Source organism: Suncus etruscus, chromosome 14 (genome assembly GCF_024139225.1).
Source record: "Suncus etruscus isolate mSunEtr1 chromosome 14, mSunEtr1.pri.cur, whole genome shotgun sequence".
NCBI classification, from domain to species: Eukaryota; Metazoa; Chordata; class Mammalia; order Eulipotyphla; family Soricidae; genus Suncus; species Suncus etruscus.
In genome coordinates, this window is record NC_064861.1 from 35,586,536 (window position 1) to 35,610,127 (window position 23,592).

Sequence of the window (23,592 nt, forward strand, 5' to 3'; positions counted from 1 at the left end):
AGTCTTGAATATGCATTAATATTCTTCAGAGAACTATTGCCATGCATATTAAATAAGACCAAAGTGTACTTCAAAAAATTATGGTATAGGTGAAGCTCCTCAATTTTTCATCTTTTTGAACTTCTGTGTTATAAAAACCTCTCTCAACATAATCAGACAGAAAAGCTTATTCTGAATATAAATGTTAGTTGGTAGTGCAACACCTGTGAGTCAGCTACAAGGAAACAAGACTTTTCTAAATGAGTTCTGACATATTTTTACTTGTATTACCTATGAGATTTCTTTTTTCACAGCTTTGAAAACTGAGATTTGGTTCTACAATTTATCCAGAGGTTTCTTTATTTTTAAGCTGCTGAAAACTTTAAGCTCATTCATCTTTAATTTTGTGGGAACCTAACAAGAGGTTACTATCAACTTCAAGAAGCTGTGCATGAAAGCTAGAATGATAATATAGCAGGTAGGGCATTTGCCATATATGCAGCCAACCTGCGTTTAATTCCTGGAATCCTAGATGGTCCCCTGAGTTTACCAGGAATAATTCCTGGGTGTAGAATCAAGAGTAACCCCTGAATACTGCTGGGTGTGGCCCAACTCAATTAGTAAACTTATTAAATATTAAATTAAATTTAAATTAAATATGTAAATAGAATATCTATTTTAGTACTTTACTACATTTTTAGTATTTTATTAAAGTAGTAACATATTTTGGTCTTGTGGGCAATATAGAAATTTGAGGGCCAGAGCTGTGGAGCAGGGCCTATGGTGTTTGCCTTGTGCATGTTAGCCTACGATGGACTGCCTTTAGATCCCCGCCACATCCCATATGGGTCCCCAAGCCAGCGGCGATTTCTGAGCTCATAGCCATGAGTAACCTCTGAGCGTCAATGGGTGTGGCCCAAAACCAAAACCAAAACAATTTTTTTAAACTATAAAGTGGTGATATTTGTAACAGAAATATCCTAATGATGATGAGAATAGAATTAAATAATAGGCGGATTCAAGAGACACTCAGGCAGGGCTAGAGAGATAGTACAGTAGTAGGGCACTTACCTTGAATGCAGCTGACCTAGATTCTCTCCCCAGAAACCCGTATGGTTCCCTGACCTTGACAAAAATGATTTCTCCCAAATAGGCTTGTGAATCTAACTATAGAGCATTTTCTGGGTAAAAAGCACTTAGCTTATGTGAATTATTTTTCAGTATGGATGAAACCACTTTTAGTGTGTAACATTTATAAATGAAAAACAGATAGATTGTTGAGAGTTATTTCATCCTCTTTTCTCCTGAATGTTAGTTCTGACAGATGAATGAACGAAACAAGAAAGACTTCCTACTTTTAATAATCTGGAACAGGGGGCTGGAGAGATAGCATGGAGGTAAAGCGTTTGCCTTTCATGCAAGAGGTCATCGGTTCGAATCCCAGCATCCCATATGGTCCCCTGTGCCTGCCAGGAGCAATTTCTGAGCATGGAGCCAGGAGTAACCCCTGAGCACTGCCGGGTGTGACCCAAAAACCACAAAAAAAAAAAAAAAAAATAATCTGGAACAGTAGGCTATCCTGTTGTATTTCCTTTATAGGTTTTTCATTATGCAACACCACTCTATAGTATATTACAAAAAGTGTATTTCCTTTGTATAGAAGTGTATTTCTTTTGAGTTTAGTAAAAACAATAAGAAAAAGAGAGTGGAAGAAAAAGAAGAAAAAGAAAAGAAATTTGAAAACCTGAAGATTAATACTCTCTTGTTTCTGCAGGCTGTTATAAATCATTATATTCTGTTAAACACTATATTTTGTCATAAAGAAAATGATCTGTAGAAACTGATAATATTACCAATACAAATTTGATTATTCCCTTGCTGCTCCAACTTATTAAATGCTATTAAATGCTCTGCAGATGACATCATATTTTAATTATTGGGAAGTGGACTTGTTAGAATTTCTAGCCTTTATCACATATTTATATGTCATCATAAAAAAGTGTCCAATAACTATGGCAAGAAACTTCAATTGAATCAGAAGAGTGACTTCTATTCTCAGTGATCTCTCTCCTCAAAAGTTGTTTGGATTTTAACTTCTAAAAATAAATAATCACTTAGACCTGAAGGAAATCAAGAGAAGCAACAAAAGGGCAGGAATTAAGGGGTTAAAGTACATAGGTGCCGTTAAGGAATGAAGAAGCTAACTATCCAAGTCACAGAGTCAACAACACTCAAGTCATGAGTTCCAAACTTTAGCAACCAAATTTAAAAATGTGCCTGGCCAGATTGCAGGCTGGGTGTAGGGGGCTAGGGAAGGGACCCTGGGAATGTTGGTGAAGCGTAGTTGACACTGTTGCTGGATTCTGTGCTAGAATATTGTATGTCTAAATCTCAACTATGGATAACCTTGTAAACCATGGTGCTTAAATAAAATAAAATAAAATAAGATAAAATAAAATAAAAAATACCTGCTCCTCTGGTGTGATTAAAATCTCCTTTAATGATTCTGCATGATTTTCCATTGCCATTGCATACTCCACAGTGGTCTTCTCTTGCCAGAGAACCTAATAAACCATCACAACCAACCTTCTGCAATAAAAGAATGATAATACATTATTGAGACATGCTGTCACAAAGTCAGCATTTTTGCTTTTGTCATTTTCTTTTCTGGCCACTAATGTAGATACTTTAAGTCTCTATTTCATAGCTAGACTCAATGTTAGTAAAATATATTAATAGATATACTACTTAAGATTAGTAAAATTCCATATTCTCTATTGCAAATGAATGCAGCAAATTCTTTTCAAACATTATCAAATAATCAAATATAGCAGGGTAGTGATGAGATTATTTAGACCACATTGTTGGATTTAGAGCACATTGGTAATACACAGAGGCTACTCCTGATTCAGTGTTTTAGGGTTACTCTTGGTGGTGTTTGGGGGATCACATGCATTACTGGGGTTAGCTGCATTCAAGGCAAATGCCTTAAGTCTCATACTGCATTATTTTTCCATTTTTCTTATATTAAAAACAAATTGTAGTTACAGGCAAATTGTAAAAATATTGAACTAAATGCAATTCATATATATCTCAAGAGAAATCATATTTCAATTAAATATAACATGATTAAGTTAATCCATTCAACTCAACATACAGTTCATTATATGGATGAGTTTGCTTCTAAAGTGGTTGCAATATAAATACTAGTTTTTTTTAAATCCCCCCATATATGTTTATTTTCATGGCAGTCCACAAATAAACTCTATCCCATTTTCTTTGGCATTCAGCACAGGAATATTAGAATCACTCATATCCCATGGCAGCTATAAGGAAATATGAAAGATAATGGGTTCATTTTTATTGGCTCTCTTAAAAATTCTGTTAAAATGGGGGTGGGAGAGATAGTATCATGGGTAAAATATTTGCCTTGCATGCTTCCAACATAGGTTCATTCTCCAGCACCCCTTATTGTCCCTCAAGCCTGACAGGAGTGATCCTTAAATAAAAAGCAAGGAGAAAACTCTGCACAGCCAGCTGTGCCTCCCTTCACAGAATTCTCTTAAAATGAACCTTCTAAAACTAAATCAGAAGCTCTTACAAAATAAATATATTACTTATCCTTTGATACTCACAAAACATGGCCCAATTTTACAAAATTGTTCATACTCAAAGAGCAGTATTTAATCTGTTGATACTATTAGAAACAAATGGGAAAATCAGGGGCCAGAACAATGTACGGAGGGAAGGGTACTGATATTGCATATGGACAACCTTGGTTCAATCTTTGGCATTCAATATGGTCCTCCTCAGCATTACCAGGAATACCTCCTGAGTGCAGAGTTAGAAATAACTCCTGAGGGCCCAGAGAGATAGCACAGCGGCATTTGCCTTGCAAGCAGCCGATCCAGGACCAAAGGTTCGAATCCCGGTGTGTCCCACATGGTCCCCCGTACCTGCCAGGAGCTATTTCTGAGCAGACAGCCAGGAGTAACCCCTGAGCACCGCCGTGTGTGGCCCAAAAACCAAAAAAAAAAAAAAAAAAGAAAAAAGAAAGAAAGAAAAAAATAAAGAAATAACCCCTGAGTATCGCAGATGTACCAAAAAATAAACAAACAAAAAAAACAAACAAGATAAGATCATACAATTGATCATAATCATTGATATAACTTATACAAATTATAACCAGTTACACAATTATTTTAAAGAAACTCTTAAACACATAATAGGAAAACAGGATCTTTTAATGTGGAGGAAATTAACAGATAACAAAGTTCAGCTGAAGAATGAATGTACCTGGCACAGCAAAAACCTGCATTAAACCTGAATAATATAACATCTTTTTTTCTCTGTTTTCTCAGGTTCAGGGAGTGTGGGAGTATTGCTATTGGTGTCCTATAGTTAGACAAAACAATGCCTTCCTGGGCATTCCTTTCTGATCTGCAAGTCAAAGTTTATACAGAGAGAAATGAAGAGAATGTGTTTGGATGAAAGAGGTAGCCACCACAGGAAATATTCAAAATGCAACAAAGGCAGGGGAAGAGTTCACTCAGCAGGAGTGGAGAATAAAAGCTGGGAATTCCTAGAGTTAGGAAAATGTATATATTTTCTTTAGCTACCAAAAATATTACTGGAAAAAAATACAAGAGAAGAGATTAGAATGGTAGTGAAAGCACTTTCGTTACTCCATCCCTAAGGATATTATGGAAGTAAATAATCAGAGTACACAGAGGAAGAGCAGAAAGAGGAAGAGAGAAAGAGAAGAGAGGGAGAGAGAGAGAGTATGTGTGAGAGAGAAGTAGTTAAATTGTAAACAAATGTGTATGCGCTAATTCTCTTACTTTTTAAACTGCAGTAATTGGGATATTTAGTCTTGGAAACAAAGAAAAGTTAGGATCAGACATAAATATATAATCATGTCTGGTTAGCATCAAATGAAAAGGTTTTGCAATTTTTCTTAGTGATCCAGATAGTGTCCTATGATTCCAAAAGTTGAGGCTGAACTACAATGAGGTGCCCTCATGCCACGGTCGTGTTGTAGACCAATGTTACCAATGAGGAAACATGCTTTCTTTATCTTATTTCATGATGGTGATAGAGCCAAGTGGAGTTTCCAGTAGAAAACTGTTAAATTACTTTTCTTCCCGTTAACTGAGGTTTAATTGATTTCTAACATTATATTGGATTCAAGACTATCGTAATAAACTACTTACATTTTTAGATGTCTTAAAATGATCAACACACTGGTTAATATCCACCATAAACATTATTTTCCTGGTGACGAAAACTTGAAACACCCACTCTCTTAGCAACTTTCTTTCTTTTTTTTTTTTTTTTTTTTTTTTGGTTGGGCCACACCAGGCAGTGCTCAGGGGTTACTCCTGGCTGTCTGCTCAGAAATAGCTCCTGGTAGGCACAGGGGACCATATGGGACACCGGGATTCGAACCAACCACCTTAGGTCCTGGATCGGCTGCTTGCAAGGCAAACGCTGCTGTGCTATCTCTCCGGGCCCTCTTAGCAACTTTCAAATGCATATTACAGAATTAATCGCTATAGCCATCATGTCTTACATCCCTGTAACTATTTTACAACTGGAATGAAGTCCTCCTTCAATCCTTCCTTAAACATTATTTTCAATTATTCTTCTCAATTCATTGAAGATGTTTAGAATTCTATATTTGGCTCCTTTGCTATATATCTCATGATGAAATAAAATGCTCTAATCTGCCAAACACAATATATAGAAAGGATTGTCCACAGGGGGTGAACGAGCATGGTTTTAATTATATTTAAAGTTTGAACAAAACATTTTGGTTAAAATGCCAGAACTTTTTAAAGTATTCGAAGTTGTCAGAGATCACAATCCATTTCATAGAACTTTAATTTAATTATAGTCTTCACATTTACTTAACACTGGTGCAGAATTTTTGTTGCTGTTACTAGAATTTTAATGTCTAGTTAGGATCTCTATAAAAGATCTGGCTTCCATGACACTGTTAAGTGAAAAGCATAGCAGTTCAAGGCTATTGCATTTGGCATATGCCAGAAGAAAAATAATTCCTTTTGAAAATTAAATTCATTCACAATACTAATCTGACAGATTTATGTAAAATGGTAAAATGAAGTTAAAAGCTTAAATTGTATAACATGTGGTTCTGACAACCAAATATGTACAGATATGTACCTGCAATAGTTTTATAGACAAAGATTTACATTTAAGTTTACTGACATATTTAATTGAAAATAAAGCTAAGTAATATTTAATATTAAGATTGTTTCTTATGCCAATTAATCACATGATTATTTTTTTGTTTGTTTTGTTTTTAGGGCCACACCCATTTGATGCTCAGGGGTTACTCCTAGCTAAGCGCTCAGAAATTGCCCTTGGCTTGGGGGACCATATGGGACGCCAGGGGGATCGAACCGCAGTCCTTCCTTGGCTAGCGCTTGCCAGGCAGACACCTTACCTCTAGCACCACCTCACCGGCCCCTAATCACATGATTCTATGCTTTAAACTTTCTAACATGTTGGGAACAAAAAATTTCAGAGCTGGGAAAATTTCATAATGTTATCTGGAAGTCTGCAAAGATATTTTGGACCAAATATTAGTTGATCTAAATCTCATGGTTTTCAAATATGATATGGATGTGCCCGAGGGGTTTCATACATAAGTCAGAAATTTCTGAGGAAAAGCAAACATTTTGTCAAATCCTCAAAAAGTACAGTGAATAAAAATGTGTGTTTTGCACAATTGAAACTGGTATCTGTTATGTTCCAGTGTAATGACATCATTTCACAAATTAGTGGGTTGACTCATAGATTGCTAAGGATTTGTCCATAGACAGTTTGCTCTGGGCTGACAGAGATTCAGTGTTGACACACTTAGATGCTTGTTTGTTAAATGAAGAATAATCTCCCTTCCTCTTCCATAAATCAGCTGATGAGAAAGAGATGCCAGTTCTTTTTAGAACTGCTGAGCCTGAAGAAAACTGTCTTTAACAAGATCACCTCTTCTCTCCAGGGAATATGTGAATCTAAACTCAAGTAGATGCTCCAGAGAAAGGCCTTAATTTTCTCCTCCAGTTGGAACCACTGTTTCTCTACTATCCCAGCTTCAGTGCTTTCCACCAGTGTCAGCACAGGTCTTGTAATCACAGTTTAATTTTTCCCCGTGTTCAATCCTGCTCTTTCTTTGATAAAAATCTTAAGAAAGCACTTGGAATTCAATTTCTGATACATTTTTCTCTCAGAGAAGGTCGATAAGACAGCTGTAGAACTATGACTAGCAACTTCTGGTTTCTAGTCTTATCTTTCCAAAAACCAGTAGATTTTTCTACTTTTCAAAAAATAAATTAATTGGAGAACATATTATAAATCATAGATAGAGACAAATTATATATATAAAAGAAAATCAAATTATTTTTGTTATAAGAAACAATTTTTCCATCAAAAAATTACTGCTTTAAGTGTTGAAATTATTTTCAGAATAAACTCAGCAAAAACTGAGTTTACAGATTTTGCCCCATCTTAGACATAAGACATGGACTGCTGAAGTGCTTTAAGTTTTGGTTTTGAATATGTTGACAATTTCATCAGTATTATTACTTACAGTTATAATATGTATATTACAAATTAAAAATATCAGATTCTCACAACCAATTGCAGATTACTATAGATCATTCACTTAAAACTCATTATAGAGAGGCCAGAGCGGTAGAGCTAGAGGTAAGGTGTGTCTGCCTTGCAAGCGCTAGCCTAGGATGAACTGCGGTTAGATCTCCCGGCATCCCATATGGTCCCCCAAGCCAGGAGTGATTTCTGAGGACAAAGCCAGGTGTGGCCCCCCCTCCCCACAAAAAACAACTTATTATAGAGAGAAAAAAATTGAGTTTCAATGTAGGTCAAATTTGCTTAAAACCACAATTTGTTACATTGACATCTTTTGAATCTTAGTTCAAAGCTTCACCAGAATAAACTTACTCAATAGTCAGATAATATGCCCTGAGCATGAAAATTGTGTCTGTAAAATATCTTACCTGGCACCGACCATTTGCACAAATATCTGATCTCTGAGATCCACAAGAAGTTCCATCCATCACCTTTTCTGATAGAAGTATAGGTTGTTCTTTTCCAACAGGAGAGCAAAACAAGGCACATGGTTTTTCTATAGATGAATAGGAGAAAGTGAAGTGAGAAATAAATATATCTCTCTATAAAATATGGGATATATATTGTTATAAATATAAATGTTATATATTTATTAATACTGTATTTGCTGGTGTGTAAGATGACTGGGTATATAAGACGACCCCCTAATTTTGCAGTTAAAACATAGGTTTAGGCCTATATTCACTGAATCAGACAGAACATTCCTGTGCTGCAACTGTATGTCCCACAGTGAGCCAATCACAACAAGCAAAGGTTCAAAGGTTCTACTGTCATAGACTTCCTCTCTGACTCTGGCCAATCTGAGCAGGCTTTTGACAGTGTAGATTCGGGTCCAGAACATCATCTAATTGGCATGCACCAAAAGCCTGCTTGGATTGGCTGAGCTAGAGAGGAGGTCCGAGCAGCCTTGCAGTGATTGGTGCAGGATCGAGTTGGAAAATTCGTTTTGTGGCAATATTCAGACAATTTTCATTTAGCGGCATATTGAAATATTTTTCGGGATATACTCGGTGTATAAGACGACCCCCGATTTTCGGTTGACATTTTTTTTGTTTCTTATACGCCGGAAAATACGGTACATACTATATATTAATACATATTTATGAATATATGCTATATATTAAATATAGATATATATTTAAAATATGTGTGGATATAGTTATAAATATACATGCAATATATTAACTATTTAGGATATAAATAATTTTTGCAAGCTTTATTTTCCAGTTGTTAAGTAAAAATATCTAATTTGATAATCAAGTAATGCAATGCTAAGACAGATAATACTAGAGAGTTCTGAGAAGTAAATAAGAGGGTGTTTGGAAACATACTGATATCTAATGAATGTTGACCCCTTTTATAAGTAATATGTCTCCAGGACTGGAGATTTAGCTAAAAGATTGAGCAGAACTCCACAATGGATCCCCAACAACACATGGCCTCTTGGGCACTGCCAAGTAACCATCCTATCCCTAGTATCAAGCTAAGAGAGTAGCCACCAAGCACCACTGGGTGTGACTCCAGAGCAAACATTAAACTAAATAGATCTTTCAAGTTTCTAAAAAAAAAATGCATTAATCACTACAACAAAAAAAATATTAAAAAAAGGTTAGAGCAGTGGTGCAAGCGGTAAGGCATCTGTCTTGTGCAGGCTAGCCTAGGACTGACCATGGTTTGATCCCCCGGTGACCCATAATGGTCCCCTAAGTCAGGAGTGATTTTTGAGCATATAGCCAGGAGTAATCCCTGAGCAACACTGGGTGGGCCCAAAAACCAAAAATCAATAAAAAAAAAAAGCAGCAATCACTATCAATCACTATTATTACTTTCCCACAACACAAAGAAGTCACTCTTCCTGAAAATTCAATTGAATCCCCATAACCAATTATTGCTTTGAATAAGTTTCCTTTATGAGAATTGTGCTACTTTAAGATGTACCTTATTCATGAAGCTTTTATATTTATTTTTAATTTTTTTATTTAAGTAATTGTTATTTACAAAGTTATTCATAGTTGAGTTCCAGGCATACAATGTTATAGACCATTCCGGCCACCAGGTCAATTTCCTTCTACCAATGTTACCAGAGTCCACGCCACCACCCCCAGTCCCAGTCTGCCCTTATAACAAGAACTTCTTTAAATTTTGTTGTTAAAGTTTGGGCCTCTAATTTCATTATTGTTTACTCTGGTTTGGATATTCAATTCTGTTTTTTCTTAATACCACCAATGCACCTGTGACCCCTTTTAGCCTTTATCCCCTGTCATTTTGATGTATCCTTCTCCTCCTCCGCTCAATTATTTTCCTTTTCCATATTCTGGGGCCTAGAGTGTTCTTGGCAAACCCCACTAAAGTCATTGCATTTCTTCATGCAGTTATTCTAAATACATATAAGTGATATTACCCTGCATTTATCCTTCTAATTCATTTAACATATCTTCCAGTTTTATGCATCTGAAGTGAATTACATGATTGTTTTATTTCTTACAGCTATTTAATATCTATTGAAGATGTCCCACATCTTCACAAAGCTTTTAATATCTCCATATAATTTTCAATACTCTAAATGATTTTTAATCCCATTCATGCCTTTGGCATTTTCTAACTTTTTGAAAGGTTTTAGGGCCACACCCAGTAATTCTCAGGGATTGCTCCAGTTCTCTACTCAGGAAGTATACCTGGAGATGCTCAGGGTACCATATGGGATGCTGTGGATTGAGGCCAAGTCGGCTGTGTGACAGGCACACATACTACACTATATTATTGATTTAGCTCCTTCTAACTTAAAAATGACTAAATTGAACAAGAAAAAATCCAACATAAGCAAGTTTACTAGGCACTGCAAGATGTCTAGAAAGGCAATACCATCTCATGAATATGTTCATCCATTAGTATGCACTTTGCTAAAGTGTTATAGTTTGCACTATCATGTCCTGCTTACTTAGAAAGTCAGTGTTATATTAGCTAAATTGATCACCACTGTTCTAATGAAAACATTCTTCAAGGGTTCCAGAATAATAGCACAGCAGTTAGGGTATTTGCATTGCATGTGGCCAACCCAGGTTCGATCCCTGGCATTCCACATCCCCCAAGATATACCAAGAGTATTTTCTGAGCTCAGAGCCAGGAGGAACTTCAGCACTGCTGGGATGTGGTCTCCAAACAAACACAAACACAAACAAAACAAACAAAAAATATATATTCTTCAGGGACTGGCAAGCTCTTTGGTACTTCATTAGGCAATATGGACTGCTGGAATTGAAACATTTTTGACTATTAACTCAAAGCAGTACAAAGTATTCTTTTTGTTTTGGGGCCACACTGGGCAGCACTCACGAGTTACTCTTGGCTCTGCGCTAAGAAATAGCTCCTGGCAGTTTCGAGGGACCATATGGGATGCCGGAAATTGAACCCTGATTAGAAGCTGGGTCTGTCCCCGGTAGGCAAATGCCCTACTGCCCTACCGCTGTGCTATGGTTCCAGACTCTACAAAGTATTCTTTAAGTGTTGTCCATATTCTTAAGCATCCTGCAAAGAATCTGCCAGAGTTGGTAATACCAGTAGTAGAATTATTCAAATCATAAACTTCAGAGAGATTTCCATGCTACATTACTACTCCATTGGCTTGACACCAAACAGACATGTTACTGTTTATTAAGCTAATTTAGATTAATGGAAAATAGTCTATTGTCTTCAGTAAAGCTTCATTTTGATGATAATATTCAATAAATACCAAATACCAGCCATAGACATGGAACAGAGTATTACTTTGTAAAGAGAAAAAGACAGTTTAAGGAGCCTTTAGTATCGACCATTTCAAACAGTTTGCAGAAGTAGCACTGAACAATTCTGGGATTTGAAAATTGGCATTTCATATGCATGGTTTTGAAATTTCCCTTTAAGATGACATTATGGGGCAGGTGTAATAATAAAATGGGTAGCGTTTTTACCTTGCATGCAACTGACCTGGGTTTGACCCTCAGCATCTCATATAATTCCCCAAGCACTGCCAGGAATAATTTCTTAGTGCCAAGCCAGGAGTAACCGCTGAGCACTGCCAGCCCCAAACAAAAAGCACATAAAATGGCATTATAAATTGCAATAAGGTATTTTAGAGTGCTCTCACACCCCAAAGTAGGTTATGTTTATTCAGTCACTTCTTACTATGCCATATTTTTAGAGCTAAAAACAGCTGCTATAATGAAAAGACCTTAATAATGATGTGTATGTATATATAATAATGCCCCTATTTGCATACTTCTCTCTATGTAGATATAATTCTATTCACTCAGTTTTCACTCAAACAACAAACTAGACAAACAAGTAAAATTAAAAAGGGTCACTTTATAAAATTATATACATGTTCCAAGAAAGCATTCAAGTTGAAAAAGTTCTTTGTATTTCTCATTTTACAACATATTGTCAACTAATTTTGCTTAGTCTTATGGTTGACAAGTATTACTGATATCAATCTTGCTTCTTAGAGTTTGCCCTTGAGATTGTGACATTATAAGATCTATGTTACATGCCAGTACTGGCTGACAGGCTTTGTCTTGATTTAAGAGACCAATCCTTTCCAAAATATGCATTAAACATGGATTTCTGCCAAATTGTAGTAGAGTATATGAAATACCTGAATGTTAAAGCCATGCTTTTTTTTTCCTATAAAAGCACTTGCTAATGCATTGACATTCTCCATTTAACTTTTCTAAAAATAAGTTCACATGCTACATAAAATAACAGAATTGTTTGCATTTTAATATGTCATTTGTTCTTAGCTATTGGGATTTTTTAAAATAATTATGCATTTTAATTCTATAACACTAGAGACTATTATGTATGTCATTCACCATACTTTGTAATACATGATGATAAAAACTCACCTGGAAATACTTTATCTATACTTCTTCTATAAGTATATACTATGTATTATTAATTATTATTATTATTATTATTTTGGTGATAAACATCACTTTATGAGTTGAGAACTCCTTTCATTGTAATTCCCAAGTTATTCAAATTTTTGTTTATATCTTTGAAGAATTCTGGCTTCCATTACTTTTCTTCTTTTCTTTTTTTTTATTCTGCTCTTCTTTTTTTTGTTTGTTTGTTTGTTTGTTTTTGTTTCTTGGGCCACACTCAGTAGTGATCAAGGGATACTCCTAGCTCTGCACTCAGAAATAACTTTTGGCAGGCTTGATGAACCATATGGGATTCTGGGGATCAATCCCAAGTCAGTTACAAGCAAGGCAAACACCTCCAGTGCTATCGCTTTGGCCCTGTGGTTCCCATTTCTTATTTCTATATGATTAAACATGTTTCAAATGAAACTATTATTATCAAATTGCATTGTCACCTACAATGCAGCAGAGGTAGGATTAGCTCTCAAATAATCAAATGATGGTTTTTATGATTTGAACAGTCACTCCGACTATATCTTGACAAATATATTGCTTGTAGGGTGAAGAGAGATATTGTAGGGGTTATGGCACCTGGTCCCTAGCATCACTGAGGCCAGCCTTGAAGGACCTCAAAGATTGCCACAGTGGAATTGGAGGAATGTTACCAGGGAGTAAAGTGTTTGCCTTGCATGCAGCCAACTGTGGTTTGATCTCTGGCATCCCATATGATCCCTCAAGCCCACTTGGAATGATTTCTCAGTCTAGACCCAGGAGTAACCCCCTGGAAACCACTAGGAGTAGCCCAAAAGCAATCAAACAAAAACAGATTTCCAGCTAACATTAAAGACTGGAGGAGGTTGAAATAAATTAGTGAGGAAACTATTTGAGGAATCCTAGTCATAGATAGTATTGTCATTAATAAACATGAATCCATGTCAGGTGACAGTCTTGTCACAAACACGCTGAAAGTAAATACCAAGAATTTTCTTGGTAATTACATGGATCATGATGCCTTTCTTTGTGAGAGTATGGGAAGAGAAGCATTAGGAACATTAAAACAGTAAAAACAAGGGGCTGGAGCAGTGATGCAGAGCATAAGGCATCTGCCTTGCCATGGCTAGCCTGGGACGAATCGGGGTTTAATCCCCCGGCGTCCCATATGGTTCTCCAAGCCAGGAGTAGCCCCTGAGCGTCACTGGGTATGGCCCCCCAAATAAAAACAAATAAACAGTAAAAACAAGAGCAGGATTTTCTATTTTAGGTACTTTCTATTTTTCTTTTTTTTCTGTTGTTTCCTCTTTTTTTTATTTTTTTATTTTTGGACCACACCCGGCGATGCTCAGAGGTTACTCCTGGCTATGCACTCAGAAATAGTACTGGTGCTCTTTTCCGACTGGAACCATGGAGGGCGCAGAAAACAAGAAAAAGAAGGCTCCTGCTAAGCCAGCAGCAGCAAAATTAGAGAAGAAAAAGAAGCTTCCTGATGTTCCAGAAACCTTGAAGAAAAGCGCAAGAATTTTGCAGAGCTGAAGATTAAGCGCCTGAGAAAGAAGTTTGCCCAAAAGATGCTTCGAAAGGCAAGGAGAAAGCTGATCTATGAAAAAGCTAAGCATTATCATAAGGAGAATAGACAGATGTACAGGACAGAGATTCGGATGGCTAGGATGGCAAGAAAAGCTGGCAACTTTTACGTTCCTGCTGAACCCAAATTGGCTTTTGTCATCAGGATCAGAGGTATCAATGGTGTGAGCCCTAAAGTCCGAAAGGTGCTGCAACTTCTTCGCCTTCGCCAGATCTTCAATGGCACCTTTGTTAAGCTCAACAAGGCTTCAATTAACATGCTGAGGATTGTAGAACCCTATATTGCATGGGGGTATCCAAACCTGAAGTCAGTAAATGAGTTGATCTATAAGCGTGGTTATGGCAAAATCCACAAGAAGCGAATTGCCCTAACAGATAATGCATTGATTGCCAGAACTCTTGGTAAATATGGCATTGTTTGCATGGAGGATCTGATTCAGGAGATCTACACTGTTGGAAAATGCTTCACAGAGGCAAACAACTTCCTCTGGCCCTTTAAGTTATCTTCTCCTCGAGGTGGGATGAAGAAAAAGACCACCCATTTTGTAGAAGGTGGAGATGCTGGCAACAGGGAAGACCAGATCAACCGGCTGATTAGACGGATGAACTAAGGTACCTACATTATTTTTGTAATCTGGTCAATTAATAAACAATTGCTTTCAAATTGGAAAAAAAAAGAAATAGTACTGGCTTGGGGGACCATATGGGACCCCAAGGATTAAACTGTGGTTTGTGTTAGGCTAGCATGCGTAAGGCAGATGCCTTACGACTTGTGCCACAGCTCTGGCCCCTACTTTCTATTTTCTACTTTGACTAGATATGAATGGTAGAAGGAGGTTTAAAAGAAAAAAACATCTGTGATAGATGAAAAAAGTTTTAGGATGTTTAGGACACAGAGTTCACAGAAATTTAATGATAAACAGTATGCTCCTTTATCCTAGAAAATATAAACAATACCTAGGAAAGAATGACACTATCTAAGAGCATGTTATATTAGAAGAGAGAAAGAAGGACCAGGATGAATTATCTGTAGACTCCCACAAGGTAAATCTTCCAGTGGTTCAAACAATAGTACAGCAGGTCAAGTGTTTGCTTGCACATGATACCTGTCACCTGTATTATCCTCCAAGCACCACCAGGAGTAATTCTTAAGTACAGAGTCAAGAGTAACTCCTGAACATAACCAGGTATGGATCAAAAACAAAAGCAAATATCATTCATCTGCCTGATACTCATTAAGTATCTATTTTGTTTAGAGATGCTAGTGATCCTAAAGATAGAGACACCTCTGAGATATGACAATGAACACTGCTCTTCTAACTTTTTTAAGAGGGTAAATAATTTTTTATTAAGAAACAAAGCATAAGTATTATGGTAGATGATAAGTTCTACTTTTATGAAGTATTACAAAACAGTATATGCAACACACTGACTTGACAGATAAAACCCAAAGATGATGAGAAAATGAGTCACCCGGGTGTCCTGGGAAAGTGCTTTTTTAACTGAAAGAACAGCTTCCAAAACCCCAAGACAACAAAGTACCTTACTTGTCCTAAACAGAGCAGAGATTGGTGCTGGTGGAAGCATGTGGTAGAGAATAGGAATCAAGGAAGTTAAGGGTAAAAGGTAGCTAACTAGCACTTCAAGGCCAATAGAAGACTTCTATACTTCTTTCTCAGTGAATGGAGCAATATTATATATGACTGCATTTATCTTTATTTTGCTAGTGCTGGGGACTGAAGTCAGAAACAAAAACAACTTCAAGGTTCTGTGTCCAAGCTTTGAAAAGATGAACTTACCATTTTCTTTCTTTTATATTAAACTTTATTGATTGATTGATTGGTTGGTTGGTTGGTTGGTTTTTGGGCCACACCCAGCGGTGCTCGGGGTCACTCCTGGCTCTGCATTCAGAAATCGCCCCTGGCAGGCTGGGGAACCATATGGAATGATGGGAATTGAACCGGGACTCTACCAGGTCAGCCACATGCAAGGCAAATGCCCTATCGCTGTGCTATCTCTTCTGAACTTATCATTTTCTTATGTGTTTTTCATAACTAATTTGAGAATGTTATGTCAATAAGGTTGTGCTGATGGTTCATTGCAATTTGGGTAACTGTGTTTAAGAACTCCTGGAGAAAGGCAGCATTACATGCTTGAGGCAGACAAATAAAGCCAGTTAGTTACCTAAAGAGACAACAACACAAGAGAATGAAGTTGTGGATGAGATGGTGTGGCCCCCCAAAAAACAAAAATATTACGAGATTAACCTTAAATGTGCAGATGTCCAAGTAGAAAAAAAACAGGTAGAAAGGTGTACATACAACTTTGAAGTTCAAAGAATAAAACTAAAGACATAAATTCAGGAGCATTTTGTATAATAGAAGTTGTGAAAATAGACAAAATCTTCTAAAACCAAAATGAAACAAAACAAAACATAAAGCCAAAGCCTAAAAGCATCTGGAACAGGCAAGAGAACACAGCAGAATAAACAGGAAATCTAGAACAGTATTGTATCCTGGATAAAAAGAACACACACATCTGGAAAAAACAAGTGGTGGGCAATCAATTTAATGCCTTGAGAGTCAAGTTAGAAGAGGGGTAGAAACCATTTATCAGGTTTAGTTTCCATAAAAATCCTTGAGAACATCAATGTGATTTATCTGTGGAATCCTGGTAGTGCACTCTTCTGTGCAGAATATTTTCCAAGGGAGGAAAGTGCAAATGCATTTGTTGAAGGAGGATCATGAGGAAATGTTTATATTTTATAGTTAGAGAGTTTGAGAAATGTTTAAAATGGAATGTGAATGATTTAGCAAAGAAAGATTAAGTACCTGAGAAAAATAGAATAGTCAATAAGATAGTTGAAAAAGGAAAATGGAGAAAGCTTCCATAGCACAGTTGGAGAGATTTCACTGGACTTTGAAAGAAATAAAATTTTGCTACAAGGTACAAAGCAGTTGAAACGCTGGCATAGAAAGCTTGAATTTATGTGTTTTACAGCAACCTGATGGCTGCTTTTTCATCTTCCCAGCATGCAGTGGAACAAGCTGTCCTGTTGCTTAACTAATACCATTCATAACTGTCTAAATGCTCACAATAAGAGGAGGGTTTTTTATCAGATAGAGTATTAAAACTGAGAAGCAGTGGAATTTAAACTTTTACAAGTAGTGCTATTGAAGCATCGGAGGCTATCATATGAATGGACAGAAACAACAGAGAATGTAGAGATCACAATCAACTAAGAGGATCTATGGTAATTTTAATAACTCCAGCTCATGAGCAAGTATTATTATTAAGTAATAAGGTAGCAGATAAGTGTCTTAAAATGCTGAGCCTGAAATAATGATTTGGAGAAAACTACAAAAATAATGAGATCTTGTGTTTCCACTGGGTTACATCTATTTTGCCAGAGTACACGGTAAGACCACTACCATATAAACTCATAAAAGTAAAATTGGTGCCTGGGGTGTGCTTATATTTCTATGCTATTTTGTTGTTGTTGTTTTGTTTTGTTTTGGGCTCATACCTGGAGGTACTCAGGGATTACTCCTGACTCTGTGCAAAAAATTTGCTCCTACCAGACTCGGGGCCCCTACTGGCTGTTCTATCCCTCTGACTCCATACTTATATGCTATATTAACACATGTATAGACTTTATATACTCCACCACAGTCAAAATACTAAACAAATCTATCATCAAGTTTCCCCATTTATTGTTATACCCATCCTTCTCTCCACCACCATCTCTATCCCCTAGCAACCACAAATCTATCAGTTTTAATATTTAGTTATGATATTTCAAGCATTATATATATAAAATTGTGCTGGGCTTTATTTCCCATAAAATCAAAGACTGTAAAATCCATCATACCATTGCATTTATCAATAATTGTGTCAGAATGTTTCATAGATAGGAGGGCTGGAGCGATAACACCGTGATAGGGTGTTTGCCTTGCACACAGATGACCCAGAATGGACCTGAATTCAATCCCTGGCATTCAATATGGTCCTCCAAATCTGCCAGGAGCGATTGCTTAGTGCAGAGCCAGGACTAACTCCTGAGCATTGCCGGTTGTGGGCCCCCCCCAAAAAAAAGACTATTTCATAGATAGACATATTTGTTCAACATTCAGCTATTAAGATTCTTTGGGTTATAAAGAATGTTTAATATTAAAACAATAAACTGTCAATGAACATTTGCACAGTATTTTCATACATTTTTTTCTGAGACAAATGCCAAGGACCGTGTTTTTCATTTGTGTCTTTAGTTGCTTAAGAAACTGACAAATAAATGTTCAGATTAATTGCTCCATTAACATTCCCAGCAACAGTGAATTTAAGATTTATCTTCTCCACATCTCCACAAATATTTGATTTAATCACTTTTTAGTTTTAGTTGAATTCATGAATGCTTAGCAATTTTAAGGTTAAGTTTTTAATTGCAATATAACTGCCATACTTTGCATTTCTTTCAGTTCTACAACATGATTTGAGATGTGCATATACATGAAATGATCACACTATGTCTAGTTAATCACTATGTCTAGTTTTAATCACATATAGTTATGATTCATTTCTTCTAAGAAATTTAAAGATTTACTCAGCAACTTTCAAATATTCTAAACAGAGTTAATAACTATTGTCATAACTATTCTCATAAGTTTTATGAGTTATTTGTTTTATAAACAATCATTGGTACCTTTTATCCCCTTGACACATCCTGTTTAGCCCCACACTTCACCTCAGAAAAATATTCATCTTCTTTCTGAGACATCTCAATACTTTATTTTCTTTTTTTTGTTGTTGTTGTTGTTGTTTTGTTTTTTTTGTTTTTGGGTCACACCCTGGCTCTATGCTCAGAAATCGCTCCTGGCAGGCTCAGGGGACCATATGGGATGCTGGGAGTCAAACCACTGACCTTCTGAATGAAAGGCAAATGCCTTACCTCCATGCTATCTCTCCGGCCCCCAACTCAATACTTTCAAATACATTTTATGCCATATGTTTGTGAGTTATCATGAAAGGTGAAAGACATAGTAATCTTAGATGTTTCAAATATAATCTGTAAACTAGGATTGTTTGCTGCTACCAATGCTTTGTACATCTTGACTTCTACCAAATGAACTTGGTGATGTCTGCTTGGACATACCTTCATCCATGACAGCTTGCCACTGAAGTACAGATTTTGAATATGAAGTTCTAACACTATAAGCCTGACATTGCCAGTCTCTGAATCCAGGCAAACCTGCAGGACAAGGTGGATTCTCACATATCCTGTACTGTTTCCTGGGACCATTACAATCCCTGGCTTCAGTATCTAGCCTAGAAAAGAGAGAACAAATAATCAGTCTTGGTTTTCATTAAGTAAATAATTATCTAAAAATCTTAAAAGTCATTATACTAGTAAGATGTAGGTATTTACATTAAATTTACTTTTGAAAACGTTGATACGTTAAATAACTTATAGTAGAAAATCCATATTTTAAACTGCATTTAAAAAATTTTGATAAATTTAACTTCATTTATGTGAGAGGGAAAAAAGACAACTTGTGTAAATGATAAATTAGAGTTATGGAAGAGGCTTAGGACAAAACAGAAAAGCTGCAATGTTTTGTTTTTTTGTTTGTTTGTTTGGGCCACACCCATTTGACGCTCAGGGGTTATACTCTTGGCTATGCGCTCAGAAATATCAGAAATCATTCCTGGCTTGGGGGGACCATATGGGATGCCAGGGGATGGAACCGCAGTCTGTCCTAAGCTAGTGCTTGCAAGGCAGATGCCTTACCTCTAGCGCCACCTCTCCAGCCCCAAGGCTGCAATTTTATTAACATCTAGTTCTTAGATTCTTCTGGAAATTTTAGACAGTCATTAAAATTTAGCTAGAGGGATGGTACTGCAGTTAAGGTGCTTGCCTCACATACAGCTGATCCCAGTTCAGTACCTGGTACCACATATAATCCCCTAAGTCTCTCCAGGAGTGATCTTTGAGCAATACTGTGTATGGCCTCGAGACCACATTCTTATAAGGTCACTGACCCATTGGGCACACACCTTGTATTAGAGCATATAAAATTAATATTATGGAGGACATAACTAGTAACATCATATGCTTTAAAGGGGTAAGGATGTATAGTGTCAAAAAGTAATGTTACCTCAATACAAAGATATTTCTATAAAATAAAAGAAGTAGAGTGGGTTTCTCATATATGCCTAACATCATGTGCCCTGATCACTGCCAAGAGTGATATGTGAGCGCAGAATTAGGAGCAAGTCCTGCACACAGCCAGGTGTGGCACAACTCTTCCTCCCCTAAATGTATTGATCTAATACAGCTTTACATTATGACACCATTTCAGGAATACGTCCTTAAACTATATATAAGCTTTAATGCAGATATTACCAAATATCTAGTACTTTTCCTTAGATTGTCTTTATACCTTTTCTCCAAACTCTTTTATTCAAATTTTATTTTATGTATTTAAGAAACTTTGTGGCACTTTAAACTCTGTGTTATCTCTTTAGTTCCACATTGGCAGAAAGGTCAGCACTTCAACCTCAGTATTATGTCTTTAACTCCATATTGGCTATTTTTTGTTTGTTGGTTATATTGGCTACTACTTTTAAATTATTTTGGGTTTTAGGGATATTCCTAAAGTTTTGTAAAGTTGTGAGTGTTGTAAAGTTCATCTGTAACTATTCAAAGGACCATGAAGGACTAAGGATTCTGGGAATCAAATCCAAGGCTCCCACATAGCCTGCATTGTAGTCCTTTGAGCCATTTTACTAAAGCTGGTCCTTCTTTAAAGGTCTGATCTTATTTTCTTCTAATAAGGGTTTTCTTTTTCTTTTTTTAAACTTACAGTAATTTGAAGGACTTATTTTCCCAAGTGGATTAGGTCTGAGAGATCCACTGGCTTTCTAACATAATTAACCTATGAAACATTTATAAATCAAAATTGAAGAAACAAGTACCCAGGACATTTGCGCTCTCGACTGCTGATCCCAGAACTGCAGGTCCGGCTACAGGGGCTCCACATACTCCACTCTCCAGCCACTTGTTCAGGAGATGAAGTCTTCTTGCTACATTCTCCAGCCTTACACCACTATTCCAAAAGTCAGATCTTAGGTGAACAAATCAGGGAACTATGGAAAAAATCATTCACTGCCCTAATGAATCATTGGGATGGTCATTAGTCATAGCTACACGACACCTTATGAGTGTAAGTTAAAGAGAACAAAAGCAAATTGGTGTTTACTAATTGTCATGGTGCTCTATGATACAGTCCAGCCTGCACTTTAGTCAGGTCACTCAGTATGAGGCACGGAAACCAGTGCCTCAATGTGGGTATTCCAATCCCCAGAACATACACTTGTCATGAAGAGAAGGTATGGAGTTTACTTGGTCTTGACCCAAAGACATGATGGTATGGGTATCATGGGAAGAAAAGAAATGTGCATACATTCTAAGAGTGATAGAAATTTAAAAGGGACAAACAAGAGAGATATAGAGGAGAGTAAAAAAGAAGAAATATATACCTTTCTATAATTAGGGCGACACTGACATTTCAATTTTATATTTAACATGGTTATGTGTAAATATGTACATATAAATTTAATATATATTGCATGTATATTTGGGTTTGTTTTATTATAATTTGAAATACATGAAATTTTATCACTTCCCTTTATGTATTTGGACTTTTTTTCTAAAATAACTTCCATAACATTTGAGCAATAATATGAAGGCAAATTTCCTTTCTTGAAAGTTAGTTATTGAAATACCTGGACAATTAAATTCTTTGCAATTTTGTTATTTCAATCCAAATAGTCTGTAAAGTATTTTGTATCTGTTAACTGAGAAAAATAATTGTAAAGAAGAGAAAGGTGGGGCCGGAGCGATAGCACAGTTGTAGAGCGTTTGCCTTGTACATAGCTGACCCAGGATGGACTTGGGTTCCATCCCAAGCATCCCATATGGTCCCCAAAAGCCAAGAACGATTTCTGAGCTCATAGCCAGGAGTAACCCCTGAGAGTCACCAGGTGTGACCCAAAGCCCGAGAGAGAGAGAGAGAGAGAGAGGGGGGGGGGGGAGTGTACTTCCCCCTTTAATATTTACTTTTCTATTGACTTCAAACAAGAGCAGGGTAAGAAATTCTGTCTCACCCATGAATGGGTACAGATCCTGGTGGACACATTATCAGAATTTCTTATTTTTGAAAAAAAAATAGTTATATGATCACAGCAAATATATTAAAGAAAAATCTAACTGAAAAATCATCCTGGGGTCCAGAGTGATAGCACAATGGGTAGGGTGTTTGTTTTTCTTGCATGTTGCTGACCAGGTTTCCATCCCTGACATTCTATATGGTCCCCTGAGCTTGCGGGGAATGATTCCTGAGTGCAGTCAGAAGTAACCTCTGAGCACTGCCAGTGTGCCCCCCCCAAAAAAAAATTGGAAATAATGATATCAAGAACATTTAGATTAACAATTCTATAATGATAAGTTAAGTTAAATGATTCTCCCAGAAATTTATAAAAAACTAAATATATTTCCCTTTTCTGCTCTTAATGGAAATATATTTATCTGGGGTTGGATGAAGTGTTAAACTTAATGTAAGGATCTAGTCAAAGTTAACTGTGATACTAATATAACTACTGGAAATTATGTGAATCATTTTATTAATGAGACTGCAGAAAAATAAATACATTTCTGTTCATTCAGATATTTAATGATATTTTATACAAATTATGTTTTGTTTATGAATAAATGTTTTTGAAAATTTAGAAAACTTGATTACATAAATTTGTTCTATCTCAGTTTTAATTTTACTGGACAAATCTTGTAGATTTTTCTCCAATTTTTAATTATATTTTTATTATATATTATTATATTAATTTTAAATTATATTCAAGTAGTTTTAAATCTAGTTTTCATAAGGAAAACAACGCTCAATAGCTCAGTCGTTGAATATGCTGATTGTTAGTAAAATATTACCATTTTGTCTGAAGTCTGGAAATTGAAAAAAAAAAAAAAAGGAGGTCGACAGACTTTGAAAAAATCTTTCAACAACTTATTGGTTTGACAATTTTAACAATGTCATGCCATTCATGGAAAAACAATCCAAACTGACAGCTGCCTGGCTTCAACTGTCTGTATTGTTTGGGCCTACATGGATGTGTTTATTTTTTCCAGGTTACATCTCTAACTAAATATGTGTACTGCTCCGACTAAATATATACTGGAAGAAACTGGGGCCTAAACCTGCACACCATTTAAACCAGACCATATCTGGGAAATGATGAGAAATGAAACAGGTTATGCAAGCCAATTTAGTTGACATCAGTGACGTTTATTTGGGGATCCCACTTTGAAGATAACTAGATTTCTGTATAAAATTATAACAAATCTATTTTGTGTTTTATATGTGGAGCTGTGCTTCAACACAGAGGGAAGAGTTAAATG

General features: G+C 36.3%; 1 protein-coding gene and 1 pseudogene across 1 annotated transcript in view; one reads left to right on the forward strand and one right to left on the reverse strand.

Annotated features, from left to right (window-relative positions):
- Positions 1–23,592, reverse strand: part of ADAMTS19 (ADAM metallopeptidase with thrombospondin type 1 motif 19) — a 272,346-nt gene that overhangs the window by 90,611 nt on the left and 158,143 nt on the right. The window contains exons 12-15 of the mRNA XM_049787377.1: positions 21,102–21,232; positions 19,279–19,451; positions 8,019–8,146; positions 2,448–2,568 (exon numbers count right to left, since the gene is read on the reverse strand). Coding sequence (XP_049643334.1) covers positions 2,448–2,568; positions 8,019–8,146; positions 19,279–19,451; positions 21,102–21,232 — 553 coding nt within the window. The remainder of the gene's footprint in view (positions 1–2,447; positions 2,569–8,018; positions 8,147–19,278; positions 19,452–21,101; positions 21,233–23,592) is intronic.
- LOC126027769 (60S ribosomal protein L7-like) lies at positions 13,948–14,810 on the forward strand (annotated as a pseudogene).